Source organism: Eurypyga helias, unplaced genomic scaffold, assembly GCF_000690775.1.
Source record: "Eurypyga helias isolate BGI_N326 unplaced genomic scaffold, ASM69077v1 scaffold32113, whole genome shotgun sequence".
Lineage (NCBI taxonomy): Eukaryota > Metazoa > Chordata > Aves > Eurypygiformes > Eurypygidae > Eurypyga > Eurypyga helias.
Genome location: NW_010242437.1, coordinates 1,264 through 27,391, shown reverse-complemented (window position 1 = coordinate 27,391; position 26,128 = coordinate 1,264). Strand labels below are relative to the sequence as shown.

General features: G+C 44.5%; 2 protein-coding genes across 2 annotated transcripts in view; one reads left to right on the top strand and one right to left on the bottom strand.

The window, feature by feature from the left end:
• Window positions 1-2,226: 2,226 nt before the first annotated feature.
• On the bottom strand, window positions 2,227-10,763 carry LOC104507722 (cytochrome P450 2J2-like). Its single transcript, XM_010149087.1, has 9 exons — window positions 10,593-10,763; window positions 9,374-9,536; window positions 8,685-8,834; window positions 7,083-7,243; window positions 5,491-5,664; window positions 5,116-5,257; window positions 4,366-4,553; window positions 3,993-4,134; window positions 2,227-2,405 (listed from the first exon to the last, which is right to left on the bottom strand). Exons 1-9 carry the CDS (start codon window positions 10,761-10,763, stop codon window positions 2,227-2,229), a joined length of 1,470 nt encoding a protein of 489 aa, XP_010147389.1.
• A 3,340-nt stretch (window positions 10,764-14,103) lies between these two features.
• LOC104507723 (cytochrome P450 2C14-like) overlaps window positions 14,104-26,128 on the top strand; it is a 12,840-nt gene continuing 815 nt past the window's right edge. Inside the window, 6 exon segments of the mRNA XM_010149088.1 lie at window positions 14,104-14,253; window positions 21,562-21,675; window positions 22,992-23,154; window positions 24,379-24,528; window positions 24,931-25,091; window positions 26,035-26,128. The exon segment at window positions 26,035-26,128 is cut by the window's right edge and continues 36 nt beyond it. Of these exon segments, the coding sequence (XP_010147390.1) occupies window positions 14,104-14,253; window positions 21,562-21,675; window positions 22,992-23,154; window positions 24,379-24,528; window positions 24,931-25,091; window positions 26,035-26,128 (832 nt within the window).

Genomic DNA, 26,128 nt, shown 5'->3' with positions numbered 1-26,128 from the left:
TGGTTTCTTAGAGGTGCCTCACGGTGGAACTGGATGCCAGTGCACTTTTCTAAGAGTTTGTCTTCTAATTACCAAAGTCATGGCATTTATGAGTTTTAAGATGCTTCACAGGAAAAGCTTGCATTTTGTCCTTAATTTCTAAATCTTTCTTTTCTTATTTACTTTAATTCCTTATGAATTTCTTCTCTGTCTTGACCAAAAAAGTTAACTCATTAAATAGCTTTGTTTTCTGCATTGTTCATTTTCTTACAGATTTCATTTACAACTGTGATGAAAAGGTTATGAAGAACTCCCGCGCTGTCAGTTGGAGAAGCAGCGGAAAGCCAGGGGATGTCTCACCTCTTGCTGTTTTCAGTTTTAAGTGGAATCACAAGAAGATACTCTTAGCCCAGCTGGTTTTCACTGGTACTGGCTGCCAGGCCTACAATGACTTTTTGGTAAAAAATACCTCCTTAGTCACGTACACTCTGAATATCTGTTCTTCCCATGTTTTTTAGAACCAGGGTTGTACAGCAAATCATATAAGGTACCTCAGTTCTTCAAAACTCTAGGTGAAGAATATGTGCATGTTCTTACCCCAGCTACAGTTTTGGAACAAAACCAGAAAACACATCTGTGTAACGAAATCATGTTTTTTGGGAAAAGGAAATCCAGCTTGCAGAATTACTTCGGGAGGCCAAAGGGGTAAACATAGAGGAAGGAAACTGGAGTCTTTTTCAGGTAGGACATACCTCAGGAGCCATCAGAATACACTGGAGTAAAAGTCCAAGCTTGTACCCTACACTGCCAGTTGTGCTGCTCAATACCCCCTCACGGGCCCTTTATGGATCCATGTGAATGGTGGGTTGAAATTCAAGGGTTTGGGGGGGCTGGGGGAGATTTTCTATCATGAACACCACAGAGGAAAAAAACTAAGACTTGAAAACTTTTGTTTATGACCTGTCGCGTCAGACTGCGGTTGTGAATCCCTACCCACGTGTTTGACGCAAGATCTGCCCTCGCTATAAAGCATAGGAAGTGTAAGAGATTTTTTCCTTAATTTATGTTGGAAAGTATTTCTTATTGAAGGAGGATTTTGTAGATGTTCTATTTTCCTCAATAAAAATGGAGTAATGTTGAAAGTTTTAAAATGTCTTTTATTAAAAAGGTGAAAACTGTCAATGATGTCAAGTCTCCACTTGTTCTACAGTAGCAAACTTGAGGGTGTGTTGAGAGCCCTGGGGTTTCACCACTTGGAAGGGAATAAACGGGAAATATTTGAGAGGAAAATCTAATCTTCCATTAGTTTTATATCTGAGAAATATGTAATATTCTACTTCTGCTTTTAACTACATCCTATCATAATTTATGCTTGCTTTTCTTGCACTTGGCAAACTGAAAGCATCTAGGGCGCTTGCAGCTGAATTTTAGGTGGTCAGAACTTTCCATGTCTGCGCTGGAATGATGAGACAGCGAAAGATAACACTGTGAGTAATAAATCTCTGCTGTGCCAGCTTTAACAAAGGTTGGCATCTTTGTTTGTTTCTGAATTTCTTGAAAGGCTGTTCCTTTCCCTTCAGCTATGAAATTACTGGATGATACGTGTTTCTAAACAGAAGAAGTAGAGGTTCATGAAAGTACCTGGATCTGAGAGTTGTGATAAAATAGGAATCAGATGCTGAGGAAGTAAAAAAAGAGTGTAAGGATTTCTAAGTGGACTCTTAAGAGGCCCCATTCTGCAGACATCTGGGTGTCTGGAGTTTATCCTGCAATGTACAGTGTTCTACAGGAGTGTGAAAGGAAAGGTGCTAACGCTATGGGTGTACACTCTCACCTTCTGCAAAAGGTTGTCGGAGCAGGCCGTCTGGGAACACAGACCAGTGAAGCTTTTATTCAGGCATCCTCGCTGCATCGGGACGGTTTTGCTGTTTTAAGAGCGTGACACCTGACTAAGCACGTACGCAGGGGACTCCGCTTCATACAGATCGCTTCTCTGAAATCCTATAGCTAATTCAGTGCTTCCGTGAGTGTGAAAACGCGTGTTTTGGTAACACTTTGCTGCGTGCTTGTATGCGTCTAAGGTGAGGTGAAGCTCAGCTGCGCGAGGCCAGGCAGCCCGCGTAAGCCCCCTCTACGCTCACGAGCTCTGCTGAGCTGCCCGCCCCTGCGCAGGATGGCGAGGCGTGTTTTCAGGATGCTGCGGGTATTGCCCGGCGGAAGCCCCTCTGCGCCGCAGCCAGCTGCGGACTAGCGTGGAACAGCGCGGAGTTGGTACGGATGTGGCTGCAGTATCGCACCCAAGGTGTACCCTGCGTTGATTCCCTTTGTTCCCTCGGGGAGCCGGAATGTGAACGCCCGGAGGAGGTTGGTGAAGAAGATGAACAGTTCAGCTCGTGCCATCTGTTCCCCCAAACACACACGGTGCCCTGCAGAAGGAAAGGGGAAAAGAGTTGGGGGTTAAAGTTCTGAAAAAGAACTTCAAAATCCTACAGAGTTCCATAAATTCTGTTAATGTAAGATAATTATTTCTCATTTCCTTCTGTAAGGACGGGAGATGCCTTTGGAAGTGGTGGGGAATGTTTATTTAACTGAGAAACTGGACGTCTCTGTAGCTGTTTGGTTTGGGATTTGGGGTGTTGGGGTTGGTTTTCCTTCCCCTGGAGCATGTACGAGGTTCTCCTTTCCCATTTTGGTTGCTTCTTGTGAGAACTGGGAATTGCTTCTCGGTTAAGCCAGGTTTTAAAAGGCCTCATGTACTTCAGAGCCTTTGGTTGTTGAGGAGGGAGGGCTGGAGCGTTGTGGGATGCCGCTCCCCAGCTGAAGGGAAGGATGTGATCAGGCTGGCTTTGGCAGAGATGAAGAAGGTTTTATAGGGGCCTTGTAGCCCCCTGTCTCTGACAGTGTCCACCTGAGGATACATAAGCTAAGGAATGAAGCGTAGGCACGGGCAGTGCTGCCTAGACTCGGTAACTCACCTTGGCCTGTTGTTTTCACAGTGTATTTCAGGATACCGAGATGTTCCAGACTCAAACAAGTTACGTATTCGGGATACGCAAATACTCCGATTATAAAACAGAAAACAACCAAAGCAAGTTACAAACCACCCTATGCCTGGCCGAAGCGGCAGCCTAAATTAGTTGTCTGGCTCCATGGACGTAGGGTGAGTGAGGGAGGTAAGATGCTCACCGCCTGTTCTGCAAATACAATTTCGGGATTTGCAGGCAATTTGGGCGAGTGGTTTTAAAACCTGGATTTACTATGCTTACCCTGAGCGCTCCGTGTGTCGCTTAGTATGCTGTTTGCTTTTTATCTGCAAGTGTGTATGATCTGTCACAGTAATACAAAAACCTCAGCTGTTTCCCCATGGTTTTAGCATTTAATTTTTATATTTTAATTTTTTTTCCTCTCCCAGGTCTTTGCTGCATTTTGCATTGTAAATTTGGTCAGCTGTACATCGTAATAGGCTTCTGAAAAATTAGAAATTATTTCTGATTGCATAAAAATATTCTACTGAAAGTACAGGATTTTGCTAGTTTTCTCGAGATACAAGAGAACCTGGTGCTAGACTATTACTGTAGGATTTGGGAGTCTGAGGTTTGGTTTCCTGCTTTATCACAGATTTTCTCTGTATATTTTGACAAATCATATTACTTTTGATTTTGCGTTTCCTGTTTGTAAGGTGAGAATAAATTAATTTTCTGATTTGAGGGTGTTACCAGGATTCCATACGTTAGGGAGTAAGGAGCTCAGATACCCCTGGAATAGGCACCATCCATATACCAAGGAGACAGCATTGTGTCTCTGAGGCATACTCATCCTCTGCTTGAATGTATGACAAGTGTAAAATGCCATAAAATATTTGTGGCCTTTACAGTAGAACGCTTGAGTTGAAATCTGTGTGTCTGATACGGTTTTATGAAAGTGTGGTTTTAAAATTTTAGGACTTAGAAATAATGGGTTTAGTCTTCCTGCAAGACGCCGCGAACAGGGATGTTCAAACCTCAGGGCATCACCTGCTGAGAAAGGTAGGAATGTCTCTTTGTTCACGAAGTTGCCATCCGCATCAAGGAAATGATTTGGGTTGAACTTCCAAGGGGTCGCCCAGTGCTCGGAGTCGTACACAACGGAGTGCAGGTTTGGCAGCACGAGCGTGCCCTGCAGGAACAAGCAGAGGGGTTATTTTCCTCGTATGAGCAACTCTTCTTTTGGACTTTCTCTAGTAGATAATGTGCCGTCCCCTGCCTGTGGGTGGATTCCTTCCGGGCTCTCCCTGCCCACGTATGTCTGTGCTGCGCCACCACGCGTTCCCTGCGCGGAGCGAGCAATCCTGTCAACGCCAAGCATGAATAGCTCAAAGCTTTAAGAAACATGGAGGTATTGCTGTACCTTTTGAAGGTGAAACCCCAGCACGGTCGTATTCCTCACACATTGTCGGGGGACCCCAACAGCAGTGACGTTGCTGTACCGCAAAGCTTCATGGATCACAGCGTTTGTATATGGCAGTTTTTTACGGTCTTCGTAGCTGATGAGATGGGAGGGTTCCAGAACAGCCTCTATCTCTCTTTGCACCTTTTCTGCAGAGAAAGGAAAATATTTTAACTCTTTTTCCCCATTTTTTTCTCACGGATTTCTGTACAAGAATGCTCCAGGACCGGGGAAAAAAGGGAATTATGTTGCTGTGAGTGCATTGGCATGTGATTTGACTGCTGTGTTGGTTTCAGTTGATCAAGAAGGTGTGTCTCCCCAAAGCACAAGATGATCTCTCATATAAAACACGTCGCACTTGGTGATGAGGATGATACATTTCTGTGTTTTAGAAGAGGATTAAAATTGGGAATTACAGGTGTAATTTATGCTTATAAATACACATCAGACCACGTATCTTTTTAAAGGTTTTTCCACTTTGCAGGTTAAAAAGAGACTGTGTTACATATGAAATGTCTTTAGCTTCTTACTCTCTCTTTGCCATCCCCTTCTAGTGAGATAAAACGTGGCTACTACCAATTTCTGCTGGTGTGGTTTCTTAGTGAACTGGTGGGGAAAGCACAGGTTTGTTTCATTTATTAAACTTTCACTTTCTGGATCTCGGTAGTTGATGCACTCCGTACGTTGCTCTGTGATAATGTTTTCGCTCACCTTGTATTTCTGGGTGTTGTACCATGTAGAGCAGTGCCCAGAGAAGGGTGGTACTTGTTGTTTCTGTCCCTCCCAGCAAAAGATCAACCACAGTCTGAACCATATTGTCGTTATTAAACGTCGAAGTGGGGTCATCTTTGGTCTGTAGGGTGTATTCACAAGAAGACTATGAAAGGGAGTAATTTCAGACATTTCATGGGTTACGTAGAAATTGTCATTGTTTGATGAAAACAGTGGGCAGCCCACCAGAACAATAATCTTCAGTGCTGAACAAATGAAGTATGCATACAAAAGTTCTGTAGCTGTTACTGGAATAGCAAGTGTCTATTTGGGATTGTGGCCAAGTGGGGGATAGCGTGATAAACAGATACTTACTTTTGCTATTTGAGCTCGGTAGAAGTCTATGAGATCCTGCGGATCCCCTGCATTCTGTCTCTCGTGAGTCTGGACCTCTTTCCTAACTAGAGCGTGCATGAAGTCATTGTACGCAAACGCTTTCTGGTGGGGTCCTGGGAGGTGCTGCATAAGCCACGGGAAAGCGTCATACATCTGTCATTTTAAACACGGAAGAAACGTGAGCTTAAATGGAGAACCTAATTCTGATTTCCTGATACCTCTGTGAAGTCACAGCACCACGTGGGCTCCTAACTGGGGTGAGATGCATTGGACACAAGTCAGAGAGAGATTAAATACCGGGAACAGGTTTTCCAGAGAGTCTGTGTGAAATCTTCATCCTTGGAGACTTTAAGACTTGACCAGGGAAGTCCCTAAACAACCTCATCTAATTAGACCTGCTTTGAGCACGCAGTTGGCTTAGCTGATGTGTAGAGGTTCCTTCCAGTGTAAATTATTCTGCATTTCTAAGAGAGGTTATGAAACTTTTACATTACTTTTAAGCATGTAGAAGGGCCTAGAAGTGTATGAAAGGTGTAGAAGCTGACTTGGCCTCTCAGCCACCGATGCTTTCCTCCAGGAGAAACGGGCATGTGCGTTTCTTGAGGGGAAAACTAATTATTTTAATTTCTTTGCATTATGCATATTTTGTGAATGGACTTCAGTCTGTAGGACTACTGGCAGAGCCTTTGTTTTATTTATGGCCTGTGCTTAGGGATCTGTTGGCCAGTGCTGACTTCTCCATCCCCATCAGCTGACCAAAAGGTCAACATAGTGTAACAGTGGAGTCAGCTCACAGGAGGAGGATCATATTTTATGGTTTGGATGCATACCTAATAATGCAACAGGGGGCAATCAGAGTAATTGAGGGCTCACAAGCAGATTTTCTCTACCTTGGTTTGACTCTTTTTTTTTTTTTTTTAATTTTTTTTAAGGCATCTCGGAGTGGAAGCGTTGGAGAACCTGGTAATGTTACAGAATGCCAGTGTGCCAAAACCCACACAACATAAGCGATAGCTATGGCTTCCAAGAACTGAAAATATTCTTCCTGGTGTGATGAAATTGTCACTTGTGTCCTACAGGAAGCTCAAAATAGCTCAGATCTTGGTGGTAATATGAATTGCATGAGAAGCAACATATCTTCTCAAAAGAGTAGGACTTTGAAGGCTTAGTTCTTATTAACTGCACTTCTGTATTCTCAAGACTAAGTGAAAATTAAATTAGAAGTAGAAAATTTAGAAGTAGCTAATTAGTAGAAAATTTAGAAGTAGCTTTCATGTTAAGATGTAAGATTCTTAAGTAGACCATGATCTGCAAATGATTACTTATTTGAAACATGTTTTATGTGAAAACCGGGGAAGATCTAGAATCTAAATTTTAGGGCCCATGACTTACTGACAGAAAGGAGGAGTATAAGGCAGTAATGACATATACGAGGTACGTATTAATTTATTACTGCTCAGTGGCTCACAGAACAACGGTATGGAAACATTCAGGAAAAACTATCATTGACTTTGGTTTGACAAAGTGCAAGCGCGCTTTAAGGAGTAAGAACAAGAAAACGAGATTCTTACCCTGCCCCAGACAGTGGCTTGAATGTAGATCACAAAGTTAACAGCTTTGATAAGCCTCCTGAAAGATTCATCCTGACTGGCGAAGCGATGACCAAAAACAACAGCACAGATTATATTTGCAATAGCCTGGACAATGGAAGTGTGGGGGTCGAAAGGTGCTCCTGTGGACATACAAGATACCCTGAGTATGTCTGATCAGACTGCAGTGAGGGAAAATGAGGATGAGGAAGACTTTTTTTTTTTTTTTAAATGGTAAAAGTAATAGTAGATCAGACTACTTATAGGTAAACATCATCCAACTAAACTTTGGTTTAATGCAAATTAACTCTGTGGATTATAAATGACATGAATCTATTTTTAATCTGCTTTTTACTCTTGTGAAATGCAGTGACTACTGGTTTTGAGAAAATAAACATTAGGTCTCTTTTCCCCTCTTTGACTTGTGGTCTGGGTTGTGTGAAAACACAGGCAGTTAATTAGAACATATGCCTTCAGATCTAGAGGCAGATGTTCAAATTTGGAAATTAAAAAAACCCAAACCAAACACCACCCCCACCCAAAAAAACAGAAAAAAAATGCTAAGTTTTAATTTCTTAGCCATGTTGAAATGACTTGTCTCCTTTTGGTTTTCAAGTACAGCTTAACAATTCAACTTATCCTTTTTTCTCACAGACTGAAAAGGCAAAAATAGCATAATGGGACAGAAAACGGCTCCCATTAAAAAGGGTTAAATCCAGAAAATAAATTAAGCGTGCATTTCTATGGCAAGGACAACCTTTGAATTATATGACTATGGAAAACAGTGGATTGTGCATCTCTGACTTCAGTCCAATGCTTGTCGTCCTTCTTGGAAAGAGTAAATACAATTACTGAGTTGGAAGTCGAGGAAGGATTGCATGGAAAGTAAAGATTTGGGCTGTACCGGGACTCGGCGTCAGCGGTTTGTTCAGGTTGGTGAGTGTGTGGCTCTCGGAAGAGATGGGCCGTTTTGCTGTGTCTAGCACAAGGGGAGTTGGAGGGAGACCTTAGGCAACTTCTCTGTGTTTTCATATCAGCATGGAACACGGTGTGGGTGAGGGATTTGGCTGTTCAGAATATTTAGAGTTATTTGCTTTATTTTGACAACTTGCTAAAATTCTGTTGGTTTCTGTTTCATCCAAACCTTAAAAAGAGGTTTTGTTGGACAACCGAATGATACATTCCTGGTGTTGGGGTTCTTTCCCTGCCAAATCCTAAAGGCCCGCTGTCCTAGAACAACTCGCAGCAGGTCACAAACGGTAGTTTACGGAGGAGAACATAGGGTTTTTCTATACTCCCAGACTGTAAGAATTGTTGCCAGCTGTCCCCAAGACTGTTGATAATAAACATGGTTTTACTATCCTGATTTCAAAAAATGGTTTTATATCGCCCGTTGTGCAGACAAAACATTTTTTGTGAAGAATGTGGTTAAGAAGCCAGTAGAAGTCCCACTAATATGAAAAATATCTATATCACTTGTAAAAACGTGTTGTGAAAGTTCTATTCCCCTGATCTACCTATATTTCAGGAAAAGCTCTAAGCGTTATTCTTCTAGGTATTCTATTCTAAGTAATAAGAACCTACCTTTTGTGTTTGCAAAGATGTCCACGAGGTGACGGGCCTCTGTCTGAATTTGATGCTCCAAATTGTTCTTGCCAAGTGCCAGGCTTCTTAAAATCGTCATGCCAAAGCGTCTCTGTTGCTTCCAGGTGTGCCCGCTGGTCAGAAAAATACCTGAAGAACACGGAAACGTTCATTTTATTGCTGGGAAGGGAAACCCTTTGGCTGCGGGAGGCAAAATTCGATTTAGATTAGGTTATATTTCACCAGCAATGAAGACACATGGTCTCAGATACTGGCTTTTGGTCTCTAACTTAGGTGACTCCCAGCTATGTAGCTGCCTATCAGCGTGACCCTGGAAACTGGGCATTGGTGGGTTTTGGAAAGGGCAGGACAGCTCTGTCTATAGGTGCCTCCTCCATGAACGGTCTCCTGTTCGAGAAGTGATGCAACCGAAGGGCAACTCCTCTGGCCAAATTATTCCTTTGACTCTATCGGGAAGGAAAAAATAAGTCAGCAGTATGGTTTATAAGAGGAGAAATTTTTGTTTTTTCCTTTTCTTAACAGGCTGGCTGTGCATGGAACCTTTGTGCTGCTGGGTAAGCCCAGGTGCGGGCTGGCACAGCAGTAGCTGGTGTAAATGTGCCTACACAGGAGGGCGTCTGTCGGCCTCACATCTTGTTCCGATTTCGGTATTGTGTAATGTCCTGTACCTTTCTCGCCCATCATATCCCTGTAGAATGGGGTGAGAGGTCTTCCGGAAACTTCCACAGAGTGGGTGACGATGCCATCTTTCACTGCTTTGTAGCCGTTTAGTACAACCAACGGGGTCTGTCCCATCCACAAGGTATAGACGCTCCCGTAGGTGGTGGTGAACTGAAGAGTTAATAGCAGTCCATCAGTAAATAGAAACAGGGAATGCATGCACTTAAACACCAGTTTTAGGAGTTTTCTGCAGTTGTAACTGAACGCGTTTGCTGACACTGAATTGAACTACAGGTTTCAGAAAAGTTCAGCGCTTTGGGAACAGCAGGTAATTGTACTTTATGGGATCTCTCAGATGATCACCTCTGAAGATTTCCCAGAAAGAGAAGTCCCCTCTGTCAGTTCAGAATCAAAGAATGAATGAATACAGCAAAATTCCAGAGCTTTTCTCTTTATTAATGAACCAAAATGATTTTTTTTTTTGTATTTTCTTGCTTCTAGCTTCTGAAGAAAGCAAAGCAATGTTTTTGCATTGTTTCCTGTAGCTTCCACCTGATTTTTCTTATTTTTCTCTGTTGTCTTTCCTCAGAGCATGCTTGTATTTTTCCTCTAAATAGCTGGAAGCAAGTTCCTTACTTGCTTTTAAGGTAAGTACTTTTAAAAGTAACTTACTTTTAAAAACAGTTTTAATTGGTTTAGAAAGAAATCATGCTGTGAACATAATGACAGTCAGATTTTCCTGCTTTGTTTTAGTAATCATCTGTTTACTGCAAACAATAAATCTTTTTGCCGTCCAAAGAAGAAAAAAAAGAGTCAGTTTAGAGGACGTTTGGTCTTCTGATGGGGCTGGGACCACTCGTGGCCCGGAGATGTCCCAGTGACAGTGGTGTTGGCCAAAGGCAGATCTGCTAGGGGGGGTTTACAGGGCACAGAAACAGGGTGGAACTGCCAACGACATGTCATGCTATTGACAAGGCTTGTGGCCATGTCACGCGCGGCTGGTACCGTGTCCCAAAGAGAAAGGTAGTGAGGAGTAAAGCAATTACAGTGTTTGTCACTCAGAAATATTGTTAATAATGCAGGGTCCTTGGATTCTTGGAAACTGGCTGGTAATTGAGCCTGAGGTTTATAAAAAAAATAGTTCCAAGTTTAGACTGTTCCCATTAAATGTACAATTAAGTTAAAGTAGATCCAGACTGGTTTTCAGCCACAGAGATAAGTAAGTACCTTAGCGAGAGTTTCTCGACGGAGTTTGAAGTCCAGCAGCCACAGATTTCCGATGATGGGGAGGGGAACTGGTCCTGGAGGAAGCCGGGTGCGCATCCGTTGCAGCTTCAGGAACTGCAAAATCAGGAGAACTACCACTAGAGCTATAAAACCCTCAGCAATCCCCAACATCTTACCAAATTTTTAAATTCTGTTTGTTTGGATGTGGGTGTTTGGGGTTTTTCTGCGTACGACTCCCTCTGAAAATTCAGAGTTGTGTAGATGAGTTTGCCTCTACTGAAGTCAAACTCCTCAGACAGAATATATGTCTGCTCTAGACATCTTTCTGTGCACCAAGCTACAGTTTTCCCAAGCCAGAGCCCTTAGAAAACTGAAATATGTGACCCTTCACAGTTAGCCAAGCCACGCCTACTCTCTTTTATGGTCTGCAATTGTTATCTGTCTCTTTTCTCACTTAGAATTTTGTTTCCTTCTTCGTTTTGATACTGGGTCTAAATGCTAATTATGGAAGAGTCATCCAAGGATATCAAGTTTCTTGCATAATGATAACACCTCATGAGTTTCCTGTAGTTAAACATTAAAATACCAAGGGTGTGTTACTTATTACCTTTCTGAAATCCCACAATTATTATGTGGTTTCTCTTCTAGAAGAAGAAACAGCTACCGAATACCTGTCTGTATTGTGTTTTTTTAATTTTATGATAAAGGTTAAAATTTCCTGGTGCAAATTTTGAAGGTGAAAAAATGCCCAGGTTCTATTTTATCCCTGAAAAAGAAAAAATAAATGGAAGAAAAAGGCAAACTTTTAATCTTTATTCGTTTGTGGACCGATAAGCTTTCCAGGAGAAGTTTGTACCCATGTGCAGCAAATTTTAACTTAAAAAGAGTCTTACTTATGTGTTATTCACTGACTTTGATGTAATCTATGGACTGTAGTAGGTTGCTCTGAAAGTTTTGGGAACCTCCACTGCTGGAAAGCAAACAGAAATGGCATAGTTCTGGTGTTTGAAACAAGGTGATGGGTTTAGGGAATCTCTTCAGCCTCTTTCCAGACCTTTTTTTTTTTTTTAAATTATTATTAATTTGGGACAGGATTTCAGACTTCATGTCCCATTTCATCTATTCCCGTTGGGATGGCAAACCCTATTTTCACTTAAAGCTGCTTCTCTACCCCTTGTTTTTTCAGCCCTTGGGCAATGTAGAACCTGGAGATCTTGCTGATTTGTAAGTGCCAAAGCAAACTGCCCAGAGAACCTGGAGATGACTGAGGGTGCTGCTGTCGAAGAGGATTGTCAGTCAGACTTCATGTCCCATTTCATCTATTCCCGTTGGGATGGCAAACCCTATTTTCACTTAAAGCTGCTTCTCTACCCCTTGTTTTTTCAGCCCTTGGGCAATGTAGAACCTGGAGATCTTGCTGATTTGTAAGTGCCAAAGCAAACTGCCCAGAGAACCTGGAGATGACTGAGGGTGCTGCTGTCAAAGAGGATTGTCAGCCGCCACCCCCTTGGGAATTCAGGGGGCAAAGGAAAGGAGGTGTGTGACTCTCAGACACGTGGGACTTCCCAGGTTGAATCATTTTAGTGTGTGTGGTGCTTTAGACTTATGGTTTTGGGGCAGAGAAGTGGAAATAGAAAAGGTTAAAGACCATGATGATAATTTTCAGCAGTATGGTTCTATGAATCTTACACTTGAAGCAGACAAAAGCCTGAGCGCAGCAATTTGGAGTTAAATACCATTTACAGTTTTATCAGCCAGTTCTGACTGTTTCGGGGCAGCTCTTACGTTTGCTGAAACTTGCCCAGAGTTACGCTACTGAGCAGCACCCAATTTTTCAGGTTTCAATGCTTTGTGAGACTTTAAAAACAAGTTACCTGATGAAATGATCTAATTTGACTTGCTGCTTGTGTGCATCAGAATTTCGTTTCTTCACACGTGTGTTTTTTCCCTCCTCTTTGTCCAGCCAGTCCCGAGGGGTTAAAAGGAGGAGAGCGCTGTCCTGCTTCTCGTTTGTGCGCAGAATCGTTTGCCAAGTTTGCAAGTTTTGCACCAGCGAAAGACCGCTGAAAGCTGTGGATGCACGCATGCCATCAGTGAGGGTATGATTTATACACTTCAGACTAGCAGAATGAAGATGATTTTAGCCTTAAAATTATCTATGAATAATGGTGATTATGAGGAGACTTAGAAAAGAAAAAAAGAGCGTTGTGTGAAACATTCCAGTGAGCTTCTGTGCTGACAGATTTAAAATCACAAAATACTCTCCGTGTCCCTCCAATCTACATTTTTTTCTTTTAAATTTATTCTATAAACCCTCTTTCTTTTATTTAAATCTGAGCAGTCAGGCTGGGCGAGCATGGCATTGATTATTAATTCCCGCTCTGTAGCTCTGTTGTTTTCTACCGTCCTGCTTTGTGGAACCCACAGGTGGCTGTGCCCCAGAGCAGCCAGAAGCTGAAAGGAGCGTCACAAAAATGAATACACGAGGACACTGCTGTACGCGATCGCTTGGTGCGCGCCGTCCTGAATGAGCAGCAGCTTGGTGTCGGGTCCCGGCGGGTTTGCTGCTTGAAGCAGTCCCCGGCAGTGTCCAAAGACGGAGCCTGTGCGTGGTGGCTCAGTGTGGTGCCTGCCTGGTGGTGGTGAGGTCCCCGTTTTCCGTGACATTTCTTGCCCTGGCAGCCCCTGTGATCACTGTTGTAGTTAAGTGTTGCCGTGTCGCTTCAGTCTTGGGGGAGCTCAGTGACAGATCTAATGCTACACCCTTTGGGCCTGCCATTGAATTCCATTTGGATTAAATTATTCAGTCATAAACCTGTCTTCTCATTACCATGATTATTTAATTTGACATAAGGCCTTCTCAAACCCACGTGGCTACTCTGTTGCTGGCAAGTCCCCTCTGGCTGCTGCACGCTTCTCCTTGTATCATAGAATCATAGAATCACAGAACGGTTTGGGTTGGAAGGGACCTTAAAGATCATCCAGTTCCAACCCCCCTGCCATGGGCAGGGACACCCTCCACTAGACCAGGTTGCTCAAAGCCTCATCCAGCCTGGCCTTGGACACTTCCAGGGATGGGGCATCCACAACATCTCTGGGCAACCTGTTCCAGTGCCTCACCCCATGTGAATGTTGCTGCTTTCTCAGTGACCCTGTTGTCCGCTCTCCTAGACCTTTCTGCAGGGTAAATCTGGGTCCTGCTGAGTAAGGCTGGGCCCAACAAAAGGCTTAGTTTGAGCCTGGCCTTTTGGACACTGTGTGTTTTCCTATGGCTGGGTTAGAGCTGTGGGCATGCTGGGGCGTGGGGCAAAGTTATTTCAGGAAAGGTTAGGCTGAAGTCTACAATGAAGGGAAAAGCAAGGAAGCTGTTCTAGAAGAATTCCATCTTCCTTATTTTAATATTGTCAGTATGTGTTGCTGTAGCTCTTCATGTCAGTCTTGCTCTGCTCTGACACGAGGACGACTGCGGGAGCTCGCCAGTCAAGACGTTAAGTTTGGTTCTTTTGACGAGATGAGGAAATCTGCTGTAATTAAGGTTTTAGGGCATAGGAGTGGGAAGCAAATGCAACGACTGTGGAGGACAGGGCAAGAACAGCATCTTCAGAAAGGTGTGAAGCAAATGGATGATGAATGTGACGTGCGGGGGCGGACAGGGCTCCTGGTACGCCTCTGCCCACGGTGTGTGTCATCTGCTGTGCTGTAAATACCAGGGCTTGTTTTTTCCTGTTGCAGACAAGCTCAGTGTGTATCAGAAAACACGATGGGTTCCGTGCTGCGTGTGTATTGCTTGGCCGTGGTAGCGTGTGCTTGCTGCCTGGCCTGATGTCAAGCTAAACAGAGCAGACAATTGCTAAGCAGGGTTTATGTTTTTTTCAGCGGAGGCACTAATTTGGATTTCTCAACTTAGCGGTTCCTTCCTGCCCTGCACCCCCGGTCTTTGAAGAGCTTCGTAACAGTATCTCTTATTTGTCAGTGGTGTCAGAATTTCTCTGTGGAAAGAGTTACACAGAGCCAGTATGTCCAGGCAAGTTCTGAGAGGGTGAGTGTTGCTTAGAGCACAGACCTACAGAGACCACCAGACTGGGAAATGTGGTCAAAGACAGTTCCCACTCTGTTCCTGTTCATTTTGGGAAAAGAGAACTTTGCTTACGTGGTTTGCACGTTGGCGATATTAAAACGTACAGACACCTTTTGCAATAAACAAACGGGGTAGACTTTTGCCTCCTATTGTCGTCTGTGCCGTTGGGACCTGAAGATTGATGAGCTGTATAGGTTGCACAGACCAAAGATGGAAATGGGACTCAGGAACTGTAAATTCTGTTCCCAGATCTGTTCACAGCTTGTGACGCTCAGGAACTTTATCTCTCTGGGCCTAATCAACCCTGATGTTCACTTTTGAAAAGAGCCGTGGGATTGACGAATGAAAGCCAAGATGTAGGTGGCAGCTATGACTGTTCTGTTCTTTCCCTGTCCCCTGCGTTTGCTTCCCACTCCTATGGCCTGAAACCTTTGTCGGAAAAGGAGGCGTTCTGAGCTGACTGAACTGAAATACTTGAATATTGTTCCTTCCTCTGATGTGAAAACAGAATGAAAATGTTAGATATTGAAAATTTGCAGATTTGCAAATATGTTTTCAAAACATAAAACCGAAACAAATTAAAAATTATACTGATTGTTTTTCCCCTCCTTTTATGACCCCTTACGTTGCAACCTACCCTCACTGGATCACCTTTGTGCAGGCATCTTTTACACACAGAGACTCTGCCAGCAGAAGGTACACGATCTAGAACTCTAAAGGGATTATCTGTTGGCTCATACAGTAGGTGGCTGTGGTTGTCATGCTACTGGGCTAAGCATTAATGTATACCACTGCTCTTGAGACAGTTTACGGGTCTCTGCCCGCCAGGCAGCCATTGAACGGGTATGTCGTGCCTTGGATCTGGCTGATTCTCAGTGTTGCCGAGATGCTGGCTTCCAGTGCTCTGCTTTTTAGTTTTACTCTTCTTCTCAGTTATTTTTCCCATCAATCCTTGAGCTGGTAGCTGTTACAGTCTCAGCAAGTACCTTTACATCCGTTTTTACCTACATTTCAGGGCTTTAGTTTATGCCCTTTCTTACACCTAATTTTCTCATCAAATTTGAAGTTTGAAGCTCACTGGTGAGATGAACGTATCAAACGAAGTTTTGCAATTGGGGATCGTGTGATGTTGAATAATTTCATCGATAACTTGTTGGATAGATGGAAGAGTGTGTTTATACATTTACAGCTGACATGAAAACAAGCAGTGTGAACTCAAAAAATGCCCTGAAGAACTCATCTGCTGTTTATTAAGGCTAGGGATAATGTAATTGTGCAGTGTGGATAATTTCTAATCATATGGTGAGGAAAGTCTGAGCAGAAGCTGTGCAGATAAGGATCTGGGTTTTATAGCAGATCACAAACTTAAACATGAGTCAATACATTGGACTTACCAAAGAACGCAGGCAGTTGTAACAGGGAGTTATATTTTCCAGTGAAGTTGCTCTGTTTTCCTTCAGTGACTAGCTCATTCCCTGTAAGAAAAGGATGTAGAACTTCAAAAATCTGAAGTTTGACTTCTCCTTAGTTTCTCTGAATGTTTAGTGAATAAAGGGATGGTGACATCTGTTATAAACCCCAGAAGGTTTTCCAAGTTGAACTTGGAGAAAACACCCTTAAAGAGACTCAAACTGCAGGGTACTGATAAAAGTTCCTTGTGGTTGATAGGGATGGTATGGATGAGTAACGTGTGCTGAAGTATGCGTTTCAAAGAAGGTGCCTTCGTTTCCTCTAACTGTGAAAGAGAGATTCAGCCCCTTTCACAGAGGAAAGGGATTATTACCTGTGGACTTCAGTAGCAGGGAGATGGGGAGCATGGGAAAATCTGCAAAATGTTTAAACCCTGAGAATCTGCACTTGGCTGTTGAGGCAGTTACTGTTTTGCACGTGTTAAGTCTGATGTTTGTGGGAACAGTTGACCAGCTCAGCTTTGTGTGTGAATGACCACTTTGAGCTGTCGCTGTTGACAGGAGTGTGTACTGGCTTCAGCTGTGGGTCAGGCCTGTGACCATACAGGGCTCTGCAGATACTTCATTAAAATCAGCTTTTGCTCCAAAGACCGTGGTGATTTAAAAACTGCAGAGAACATGTAGTGAAAAGAGCTCTGGGAGTGAAGAAAACATGGCATTGAAACAGCTGGATGTGGTAAGGCAAGTAGGAGTTGCAGCAGCATATTGGGTATGCAGTTTGCACAGGGAATATTTCAGCATCTGAGGAAGGCCGGCCTGTCTCCATCACGGTATTACACTAGTGACTCTTCCATTTGTTTCCAGGCCCGTACAGCGCTAAGTGTGGAACTCTTCTTCTCTGTGCTTGCAATTAGTTCTGAAGAAATTTGATCAGCCTATGTGGTTCCACCTCACAAATTTCTCTCCAGGATTATGTGAAGAAAAACTGTTTGTTCTTTAATTGCAGCCATTCTTAATGTCATAGCAAGTTGGGAGAGAAAAGCTTGTTGAATAAGCTCCGGTGTATAAACTTTCCTAGTAGTCTGGAAGGGCAAAAGGGTGGCGCAATGGAAGACAGTGAGATACTTGTTAACTCTGGATATGACAAGAACTTTCAGAAGCAAATGCTTCAGAGCAGAATAAAGTACATCCACAGCTGTGGATTCCCTCCTCACACCTCTGTGGTGAAGCAGAAGTGATCTGCTCCGTCAGTGAGGCTCTCATGTTCCCGATCTTGTGTCTCCTGACTGTACAGCTCCTGAAACCTTCCCTGTCAAGAAGGGATAAACCACGTTGTAGTAAGCTGAAACCCTTTGCTTCTACACAGTTATGCTGATGGTGCCTACCTATAGGTAGGTGCTGTGGAAATGGGGACGGACCAAATGGTCCCGGTTGCGTTGCGGAATGTGCGCGGCACTCTACTGCATGATGTCGCATCTCAGTGTACTGTGACACCGCAGTATCAGTCACCCTGTTGCGTGGGAATATTGAACCAAAACCCACACACAACTCTTACGAATTACCACTTACCGTACCCAATTAAAAGATAATACTTACAGCTGCTGGATCTGCAACAGCAAAATGTGGTAAGTGGCAAATGAAAAAGCAGGACTCTTCCCCTGCCCCCAGTCAGGGCAATCCATTGGAATTTAAGAAGAGGCGTAGGTCAGACCTGATGTCCTGGATGCAGAAATCAATTCTGTGAGAATTGTTAGGATTTGTGGGGTGGGAAATTGTCCTTTAAAATCTTTTGGAAAACCTGGAATGAAAAATTTTCATGATACTGGCTGCTTGTCTGATTTCTTGTTGATTGCACTAAAGCCCGACTATGAAGATACATCATGAAGACGTAATTCTGCTTTCAAGTTTCTCTTTCTCCTTGGGCTTTTAGGAAGAAGTGGCAGTGCTAAATGTGTCCATGAATCCTTCAGGTTGATTAAAAAAAAAAAAAAAAAAAAAAGAGATCAGCTGTCATACCTGAAAGGAAATGCGGGATGAGGAAAACAATGCCCTCCGTGTGAAAGCATGGGCATAGGGAATGTCCAGCTGTTACACAAGTACAACCTGCATGGGCTGAACTATGGGGCCAAAGTACACGGCCTTTAGCTGGGTTTGTGGAAGTGGAAACCTGGTCAGAGCCAAGGTGTTACTAGAAAGTCATGAGCTCTTTCTGACAAGGTGTTTCTTTTTTGTGTCTTCCAGATGTGGCACTGACCACTGTCAGATACAGTCACTGTGTACGCCTGGGTACGTAGAACGCATCTGAACGCCCTCGTGAAGCTGTTGACTCTATCTCCCTTTGCGCTGTCCGTCTCCTGTTGGGATCGGCTGTGGTGCCTGACCAGTCTCGGTTCAAGACGAAGGGAAGAAACAGCATGTGCCTTAGTTGCAGTGCTGCTTGCACACCATGGAGGGATCATCAGTCTTGTTCACTAATCAAAGAGAAGGAATATTCCAGGAAAAGCAGCTCTGCCAATACGGTATATGGCCTTCTGCTCAGTGCAGTGAGTAAAACCCGAGTTTTTGCTGCCTCTCTTTGCCAGGGAGAGAGGTTAAGAGGCAGCCTCGGACCAGCTCCTCCCTTCTTGCAAGACAGTATGGTTATTGCAAATACATACTGTTCTGACTGATTCCTGAGCCCTGGAAGAAACCTCTTCCAACCCCTGAAAAAGTCCAACCCCTGTCAGTGCCTGCATGAGGAAGGAAATTTTCTCCAGAGAAGTCATCTCACCCTTCTCAGCAGGGGCTGAGATCAGTACCCTGAGTGCTGCTGAAGAACTTGTGTGAGGGAATATGAAACCGTCTTTCAAAATGTTCCTGGTGTCCTTTCTGCTGGCTACTAACACCGATGGATTATGCAAGCGGAGTTGCAGGGGTGAGTTGAGTTTTGTTTAGGCAGCAAATCTTGAGAGGGAAGATTGTCATCCTGCAGGGACAGCTCTGCTCTGACAAGAAGCAACAGCCTCGGAGAAAGTGCAGGGCAGCGAGTAAGATCACTAATTGCCCTTTCAGGTCCATTCTGGAGGGCTCCATACGTTTCTGGGTGAGCAGTTGGCACACACGGAGCGCTCTGTCTTCGGCAGCTTTTTGCGGGCGTTTAGGTTCACACTGCCTGGTGGAGTTAGAAGGGCCAGCACACAGTATCTGAGCTATTCTTCACAAGGCAGCTTGGTACCAACATCCTGAACAGCCTATTCCGCTGGCTTCACTCAAGAAACCTTCTAAGAACTGCTTCTGTTTGTAGTTTCTTGTGTCAAGGAGGTTGTTATATGAGCTCCTTCAGGTGCTGTGAACTAAAAATAAAGCAATTACAGACTGTGGTATTAATTCTGGGTAAGCAGGACTCCTGCTACTGACAGAAGACAGAAACTCTAACGCGTAAAGCCTCATAGTGGACAAGAGCTCATCCCAACAGGGAGTTTGAAAACCTTGGCTGCTCAAGGAGGCATCCTGCTCTAGACCCAGTATGAGGAGTAGCCAGCGGAGCTGTCAGTTCGTTCTTCCAAAGAGGCGATGAAGCTCTTCTATTTGAGAGTATGGTGGTCCCTGAAGAGTCTCTGCTCCCTGCTCTGCTGTACGTTGTGGGAAGAGACCATTCACTGCTTTTACCAGAGCTCGGGCAGAACCGAAGGCAGGGCCATTGTGTTTGCAGAGTTCAGTAGGATTATCTTGCCGGGACTCCTGCTGCAGGTGGAGTCGTGGGCAGAAGGTAAACTGCTGCCTATCGGGTTGTGGAACCCTCACCCGTGTTGTTTGAAGACCTGTAGCTCTGGCAATGCTACTCTTCCTCTCCCACCACCAGGATTTTACCACCTGTAAGGTGAGAATGAGTAAGAGCGCTTGTTCTCCTGGAGTTGTTTCAGAACCCTGGAGATTGCACGCTGCAACCTGCCCTCGGGTGTTCCAGCGTTCTCCTAGGACGTCTGAAACTTGCTCCCTCTTACGCCTGCCGGTCCCTGCGCAGCCACTGCCGGGAAAGGCTGCCCAAGGCCCATGCAGGTGAGGGAGCGCGTTGTGCTCTGGGCAGAGAGCTGGCTTAAAAGGCAGCTCCTGGGCTCTAACCATGGCCAGGCTAAAAGTCTCTTCCCTGACCTGTTTGTCCTTTAGGCCGTGATCTCTAGTGATTTCGTGACCTAGCGTTATGTCAGAAAAGTCTCCCCTGAGTTCAGAAGAGGGGCTCCAGCTGAGGAAATAAAAAGCCGTGGGCTTCTGGGGTTAGGCCAGAGAGATTCTTTGACCCGTTAGCATTTGCTAGGAGGTGGTGATAAGCTGCTGCGGGGAAACCAGCTTCGTGTGCCACCTTTGCCATCACAGGCAGCAAGGAGTTTGCCATCTGAAGTGGCCGTGCTAGTTGGAAGGAGCTGGAGGAAATTTAGGAATTTGTTTGCATCTCTGAATTACTACAGCTTTGTAAAATCCTGTAATTTCCTTAGCTCCCTCATGGCACTGGAGTTTAGTCTTAGACCATTCATGGTAGGGGGCTGGAGGAGAAGCGAAAACAGTGTGTGGGACACACTGATCCATGGTTGGTCTGAAGTAGCCCTTCTCCGGCTGCTTCCCTGAGTATCCTCTGCAGGGAGCTGCGGGAGGACCTGGGCTGGCTTCCTGCCGGGGCACTGTGCCTGCAGCCACGCCGCGGCTGAGCTCTGGTGCGTAGACCCGAGGGGCTCAGAGAAGCACAGATGAGGGGTGCAGCCAGGCCTTTGGCGGGTGGAAGATTTTGATTCCACCAGGATCTTCCCAGAGAAGGTTCAGCGGTGCCTCCCGAGATGTCTTGAACTTGGTGTTTCTTTGCCTAGGAGAGCCGTTACGCTTTTTGTCACCGGTACTAGCTACTAGTCCTTCGCTGTGCCATTTGCAGTTCAGCTGTATTGTTTACTGTGACAACTCGGATGACAACACTTCCTTGCTTGTGGTTCCCAAATCTGCATTCGCAACCACTCCTCTATAAGGCTGCTGACTGCTTCCTTCTGCCCCTGCCCTGAGAATGCTGCTGGGTGAGTGCTCCTGTCCGTGTCCGCGGTACCGGGGTGACAGCTGCAGCCTCGTGTCTGAGCTCTTGGCTGGCGTCTAGTCACCGCTTTGCGTGACACGCTCCATCAGACGGATTGCTCAAAGGGATGTTTCTGGAAGAGGTGCCTGCCTTCTAGCCTCTACTGGATCTTAACGAGATGGTGGCTATTAGCATATTGCAGCATAGCGATGTATTACATACACTCAAGAGTGGGAACGCTCCTCGTTCTCTGAGATCAGGAAGCGTGGTAGGAAAGAAGGGAGGAGAAAAACTCAGCTTAAATGTGAGAGGGAAGAGTTAAGAAGAACAATACGGAGTCATTTCAGCAGGCAGATTCATAGCCGTTTTCTCAGCAATAGAGTAGTTTGGAGGTGTGAAATGTTAAGTGTAATTCTCATTTCCCTGGTTTTGTTTCTTCTGGGTGCGCAGTTCCTGAAATTGCAGTGGAAAAGCCGTGGATTCCCTCCTGGACCAACGCCATTTCCCTTTGTTGGAAGCATCTGGTGGATAAAATTTAGAGCTGATCATGGGAGCCTGAAAAAGGTATGCATTTGCAGGTGTGAACTGAAGAGCTGTTGTGGCAAGAACTGTGCAGACCAGTGGTGGCTGTCAATAGGCTGACAGGTAGCAGGGAGAGCTTAATCCTGAGGGAAGGTGATGCATGGAAGTTAAATTAAGTGCCAAAACAAGTTAAGGAAGTTCTGCAGAGTCTACTTCATGTGAAAGCTAGTCTGTGTGCGAGTTAAACAGAACTGAGGACGGTAATTTTGTCTCAAAGCAGACTTCTGCTTTTAAGGGAGGCTTTTTGCCTTGAGAGAAAAAAGTGTTTCTCAGATTTCCCACCACAGACGCATACAAAAAATCTTCTAAGACAAGGTGTCTTGAGTTCAGAAGATGTGAAAAGCGCACCGCTATGTCTTCTGCTATTATGGAATAGGAACAAGGTATCCCATATGCAGCCAAAACCTTAGCTCCACTGTTTTTCTCAAGTCCAGTGTGGGAATTGCTCCTTGCAGAAGAGGTTATGATGTAAATGATGGACAGGGGAAGGAACTGATGGGAAGAATTAGGTCTGTTCTAAGCAGGTTAACACAGGTTCTTTCAGTGCTCAGCACTGTCCACTGAGCCAAAACTTCACGAAAGAATCTAACGCGTTGATGTATTTTCCAAGTCACAACATTTCCTTGGGTGCTAAGTGCAACCTGCATGTCAGGGAGTACCTGGCTGCAGCTGGAGATGGTTGGCTTCAGGAAAAGGGACTTGAAGGACCTTGATGTTAAACTTCTCTGATGGGTACATGTTTGTCACTGTGGGAGGACAGGGCTGTGCCCCTCACTAGCCAAGCAGAGGTGGGGTCTACACTCAGATGCCTCAGTTGACAGTATTTCTGTGTAACGGGAGAAGAGGTCCTGCCATTGAAACTTGAAATCTTCACTACTAGAAGAAGAGTTGCACCTGGAATATATAATTTCAAGGAGTTGTAGTTGTGGCTGAGGAAATGAAATACGGAGTTGAAAAATGTAATCAAGAATGGGCAGGTGAAGTTTCATGTGAAACCCAGTATGGATCTGTAAACAGTCAGGGGCATTTTCCTAGTCATTAGCTTTGCAGAGGCATCCCTACAAATGTTTAAAAAGGGAAGAGCATCTTTTCTTCCGCCATTCACGTTGCTGTGAATTCCCAGAGAGAGTCCAGGACCTTACTGTGGGAGGCACTCCCACTGCAAAACAAAATCACCACCCCTTTTCACTGCCTGAACCCCTGAGTAGTGTCCCGCTGGAAGAGAGCAGCCCATGGCATGTGCGTTTTGGTTGATGTTTCTCCCATGGGTAATTTTTTGGCATTGTTCTAACCTACAGCTGGCAAAAGTCTATGGCAACATCAGCACCCTGTGGCTGGGTCACAGACCTATTGTGGTGCTGCATGGATACCAAGCCGTGAAGGATGGTCTCACCACCAACTCGGCGGATGTTTCCGGGCGACTACAGACCTATGTCTTCAACAAGATGGCAAATGGAAAGGGTAAGATTGTTCATATCTGTGGAAGGACTTCATCCTTGACTTTGTTTCCGCTCATGTTTTTCGTACTGACAGGCCCTTAGTTCCCACTTCACCTGTTCTGTCTGCTCAGGGTGAGTGATGTATCCTGCAGCGTTACTCTCGGTTGTCTCCCAAGTCCCACGGTCACACACGTGTTTCAGCATCTCATCGCAGCAGCAGTGTTTGTACTTACCTGGTTCTTGCTTGTCCATTTGTAGTCTTGTCTAAGTGTGTGTCTGGATTTGAAATGACCTGAAGCTTGCAGCCTCCTCTGCAAGCTGAGGATAAAGTAATTCTTTATGTTCCCAGCTGTTTGTTGCAAAGGCTGCTGTAAGGAAGGCACGTACAGAGCTGTTGGGCAAGGTCTCGCCTCTTCTGAAAGCGCAGGAAGGTCACTGGAGCTGTAAAGGTATTAGCGAGGTTGTAGGTGCAACATGTCCTTGTTCAGAGCTCTGCTGTCATTTGCATCAGACACTGCTGGATTACAGTGGATGGAGAATAAAGAGGGTGCTGGGTTTAAAACAGAAATGATTGAACTTGTTCCCACTGGCCTCTTATGCAGAGGATATAGACAGATGCCTTTATCCTCAGTCAGGCTTTGTTGCATGTGGAATACAATTTGGAAAGCTTTTATTTATAATACTAGCTAAAGTAAGTACAGAAAGCATCTTTCAGGAATAGAGAGGATTAAGTCTGGGGCCGTTTCAGTCCATTTGGAAGGGTCTTTATTGCCACCTTTGATCTGGGGGATGCTGGGCAAAGTAGCTGGGCTGTGACAAGCTGCCCTAGCGCCAGCAGGTTGTGGCTTTAACAAAGAGCTGCGAGTTGGCAACTCTCTGCACCACAAACACCTGCCTGGTGCTCTGGCTGCTCTTCTGCCAGCCCGGCTTCCGAGGACATGGAGCTCACCTGTGGCACCACCTGGAAGAACACAGTGGGGATGTGGACAAGCATAGCTTACAGGTGAGTATGAACTGTGTTAGGAGGCTGTACAAGGTAATAAATGAGACCTTAAATGGGCTTTTTTGCAGGGGTGGGAACATATTAACCCGGGTAGTTGCTATGTTTCTAACAAAATGCAGTTAGAACTCTGCCCTGACGTACCTTTTGAGTGGCAATGTGATGAGAAGGTGACTCCTAGTGTTTGTGTCATTTACTGTTACACGAACATTAACGGGACATAAAATTGATTCTTGGTGGCTGAAGGTATCCTGGTCTCAAATGGTCTCATCTGGAAACATCAACGACATTTTGGAATTGGAGTTCTCCGCAAACTGGGAATGGGCAATAAAGGAATGGAGCGTGGGATACAGAACGAAGCCCGTTATCTGGTCAAGTTCTTCAAGGACAAGGATGGTATGACATGGGCAAGGTGCTGGGGAAATGCATCGGGGGGTTTGATGTAGTACATGGCCTGCGTGACTCTGAGGGTAAAGACTAACTGGTTTTGCTTCAGAAAAGAATGGGTTTGGGACTCAGCTTAGATTTAGAGTGCAGTCGAAACTTGCAGTCAGACCTCAGCAAGATTAATAAACAAAAGAAAAAAGAAGGCAAACAAAACCCCAAGGCTCGAGGCCTTCCTGTCCTCATTTGGGAATGAGGTTTATCTCGTTTGTCAACAAACTGTGGGTGTTTCAGTGTAACAGTCTTAACTAGTATAGAGGATATTATTATAAAATGTCATTGTGATTTTTGCCTCTAAAATAGTGAAGGGGATAAAGGGAGTGTTGGGACATGGATGCTCCTCTCTGTCTGCAGGAAGAGCTGTCGACCCTTCCTTCCCCATCATTCATGCTGTCTCTAACGTGATCTGTGCTGTGGTTTTTGGACATCGGTTCTCCCTAGAGGATGAAACCTTCTGTGAGCTGATCAAAGCATACGCTTCTGTAGTGGCTTTTGGGAACAGCTACATTTACTTTGTAAGAAAATGATTTCTTTAATATGCAAATTATTTTATTATTGAGTATGTTATTGCATTATTGTGCAAAATCATTCTATTACTGTAGTTGTTGCATTATTTAATACAGAGTAAATGATGATGATAATTCTGACTATGAATATGAACTGGACCTGCAGTTGCTTTGGTTTTGACATCGTTCAACTATTATATTAATAGAATCATAGAATCACAGAATGGTTTGGGTTGGAAGGACCTTAAAGACCATCCAGTTCCAACCCCCCTGCCATGGGCAGGGACACCTTCCACTAGACCAGGTTGCTCAAAGCCTCATCCAGCCTGGCCTTGAACACTTCCAGGGATGGGGCATCCACAGCTTCTCTGGACAACCTGTCCCAGTGCCTCCCCACCCTCTCCGGGAAGAATTCACGGAGAATAATTCATGTAATAGAATAATAAATAATAATATAATAATTCTAATCTTCATTAGAATTTCTCAGCAAAGATGATGTGCTTGGGATACTGAACTTTGCTATAATGGAAACACCAATATTGTTACGGTGAAAAGGGGATACTCTTTGTATCAGAATAAAAGATGATGTTTTCTTCTGTGTCCTAAGATAATATATATATGAATGCCTAAATTTATTAATATTAATACGTGTTAAATCTATCTGAAAAAGTGTATTCTTTTTGCTTGTGAATTAACAGGGCAAATACAAGTAGAGTTGTGCGGAAAGGATAGGAAAGGATCCAGGGTGGAAACTGTGTTGTCTTTAACTTCTGGGTTTAACCTGTGTTCATGTACTCAACGTGTACCCAGCATTTCTCTTTGATGCTACGGTATTTTTCCTAGAGAGATTAATTCAGCAGTTTAGCACTGAAAATGCCCATGCTCTGTCTCTATAATAGCCTTGCTCATGCCACGTAACTTACCGCGTCCGTGTTGAATGCTTGCTCCACAGCTGTGTGAAATTTTCCCGTGGGCTATGGAGCGCCTCTCAGGAACAGTAAAGAAAGTACAGTTTTCCTGTGATTTTGTTCGTTCCTTCATAAGGC

Excerpts from the sequence above, each read along its gene's own strand:
- LOC104507722 (XM_010149087.1), bottom strand. The coding sequence starts at position 10,763 with ATGTTGGGGATTGCTGAGGGTTTTATAGCTCTAGTGGTAGTTCTCCTG. Across the intron at positions 8,835-9,373 it reads GGATATGATGGGCGAGAAAG|GTATTTTTCTGACCAGCGGG; the intron begins GTACAGGACATT and ends CGTGTTCTTCAG. Across the intron at positions 4,554-5,115 it reads ACAACACCCAGAAATACAAG|AAAAGGTGCAAAGAGAGATA; the intron begins GTGAGCGAAAAC and ends CTTTCTCTGCAG.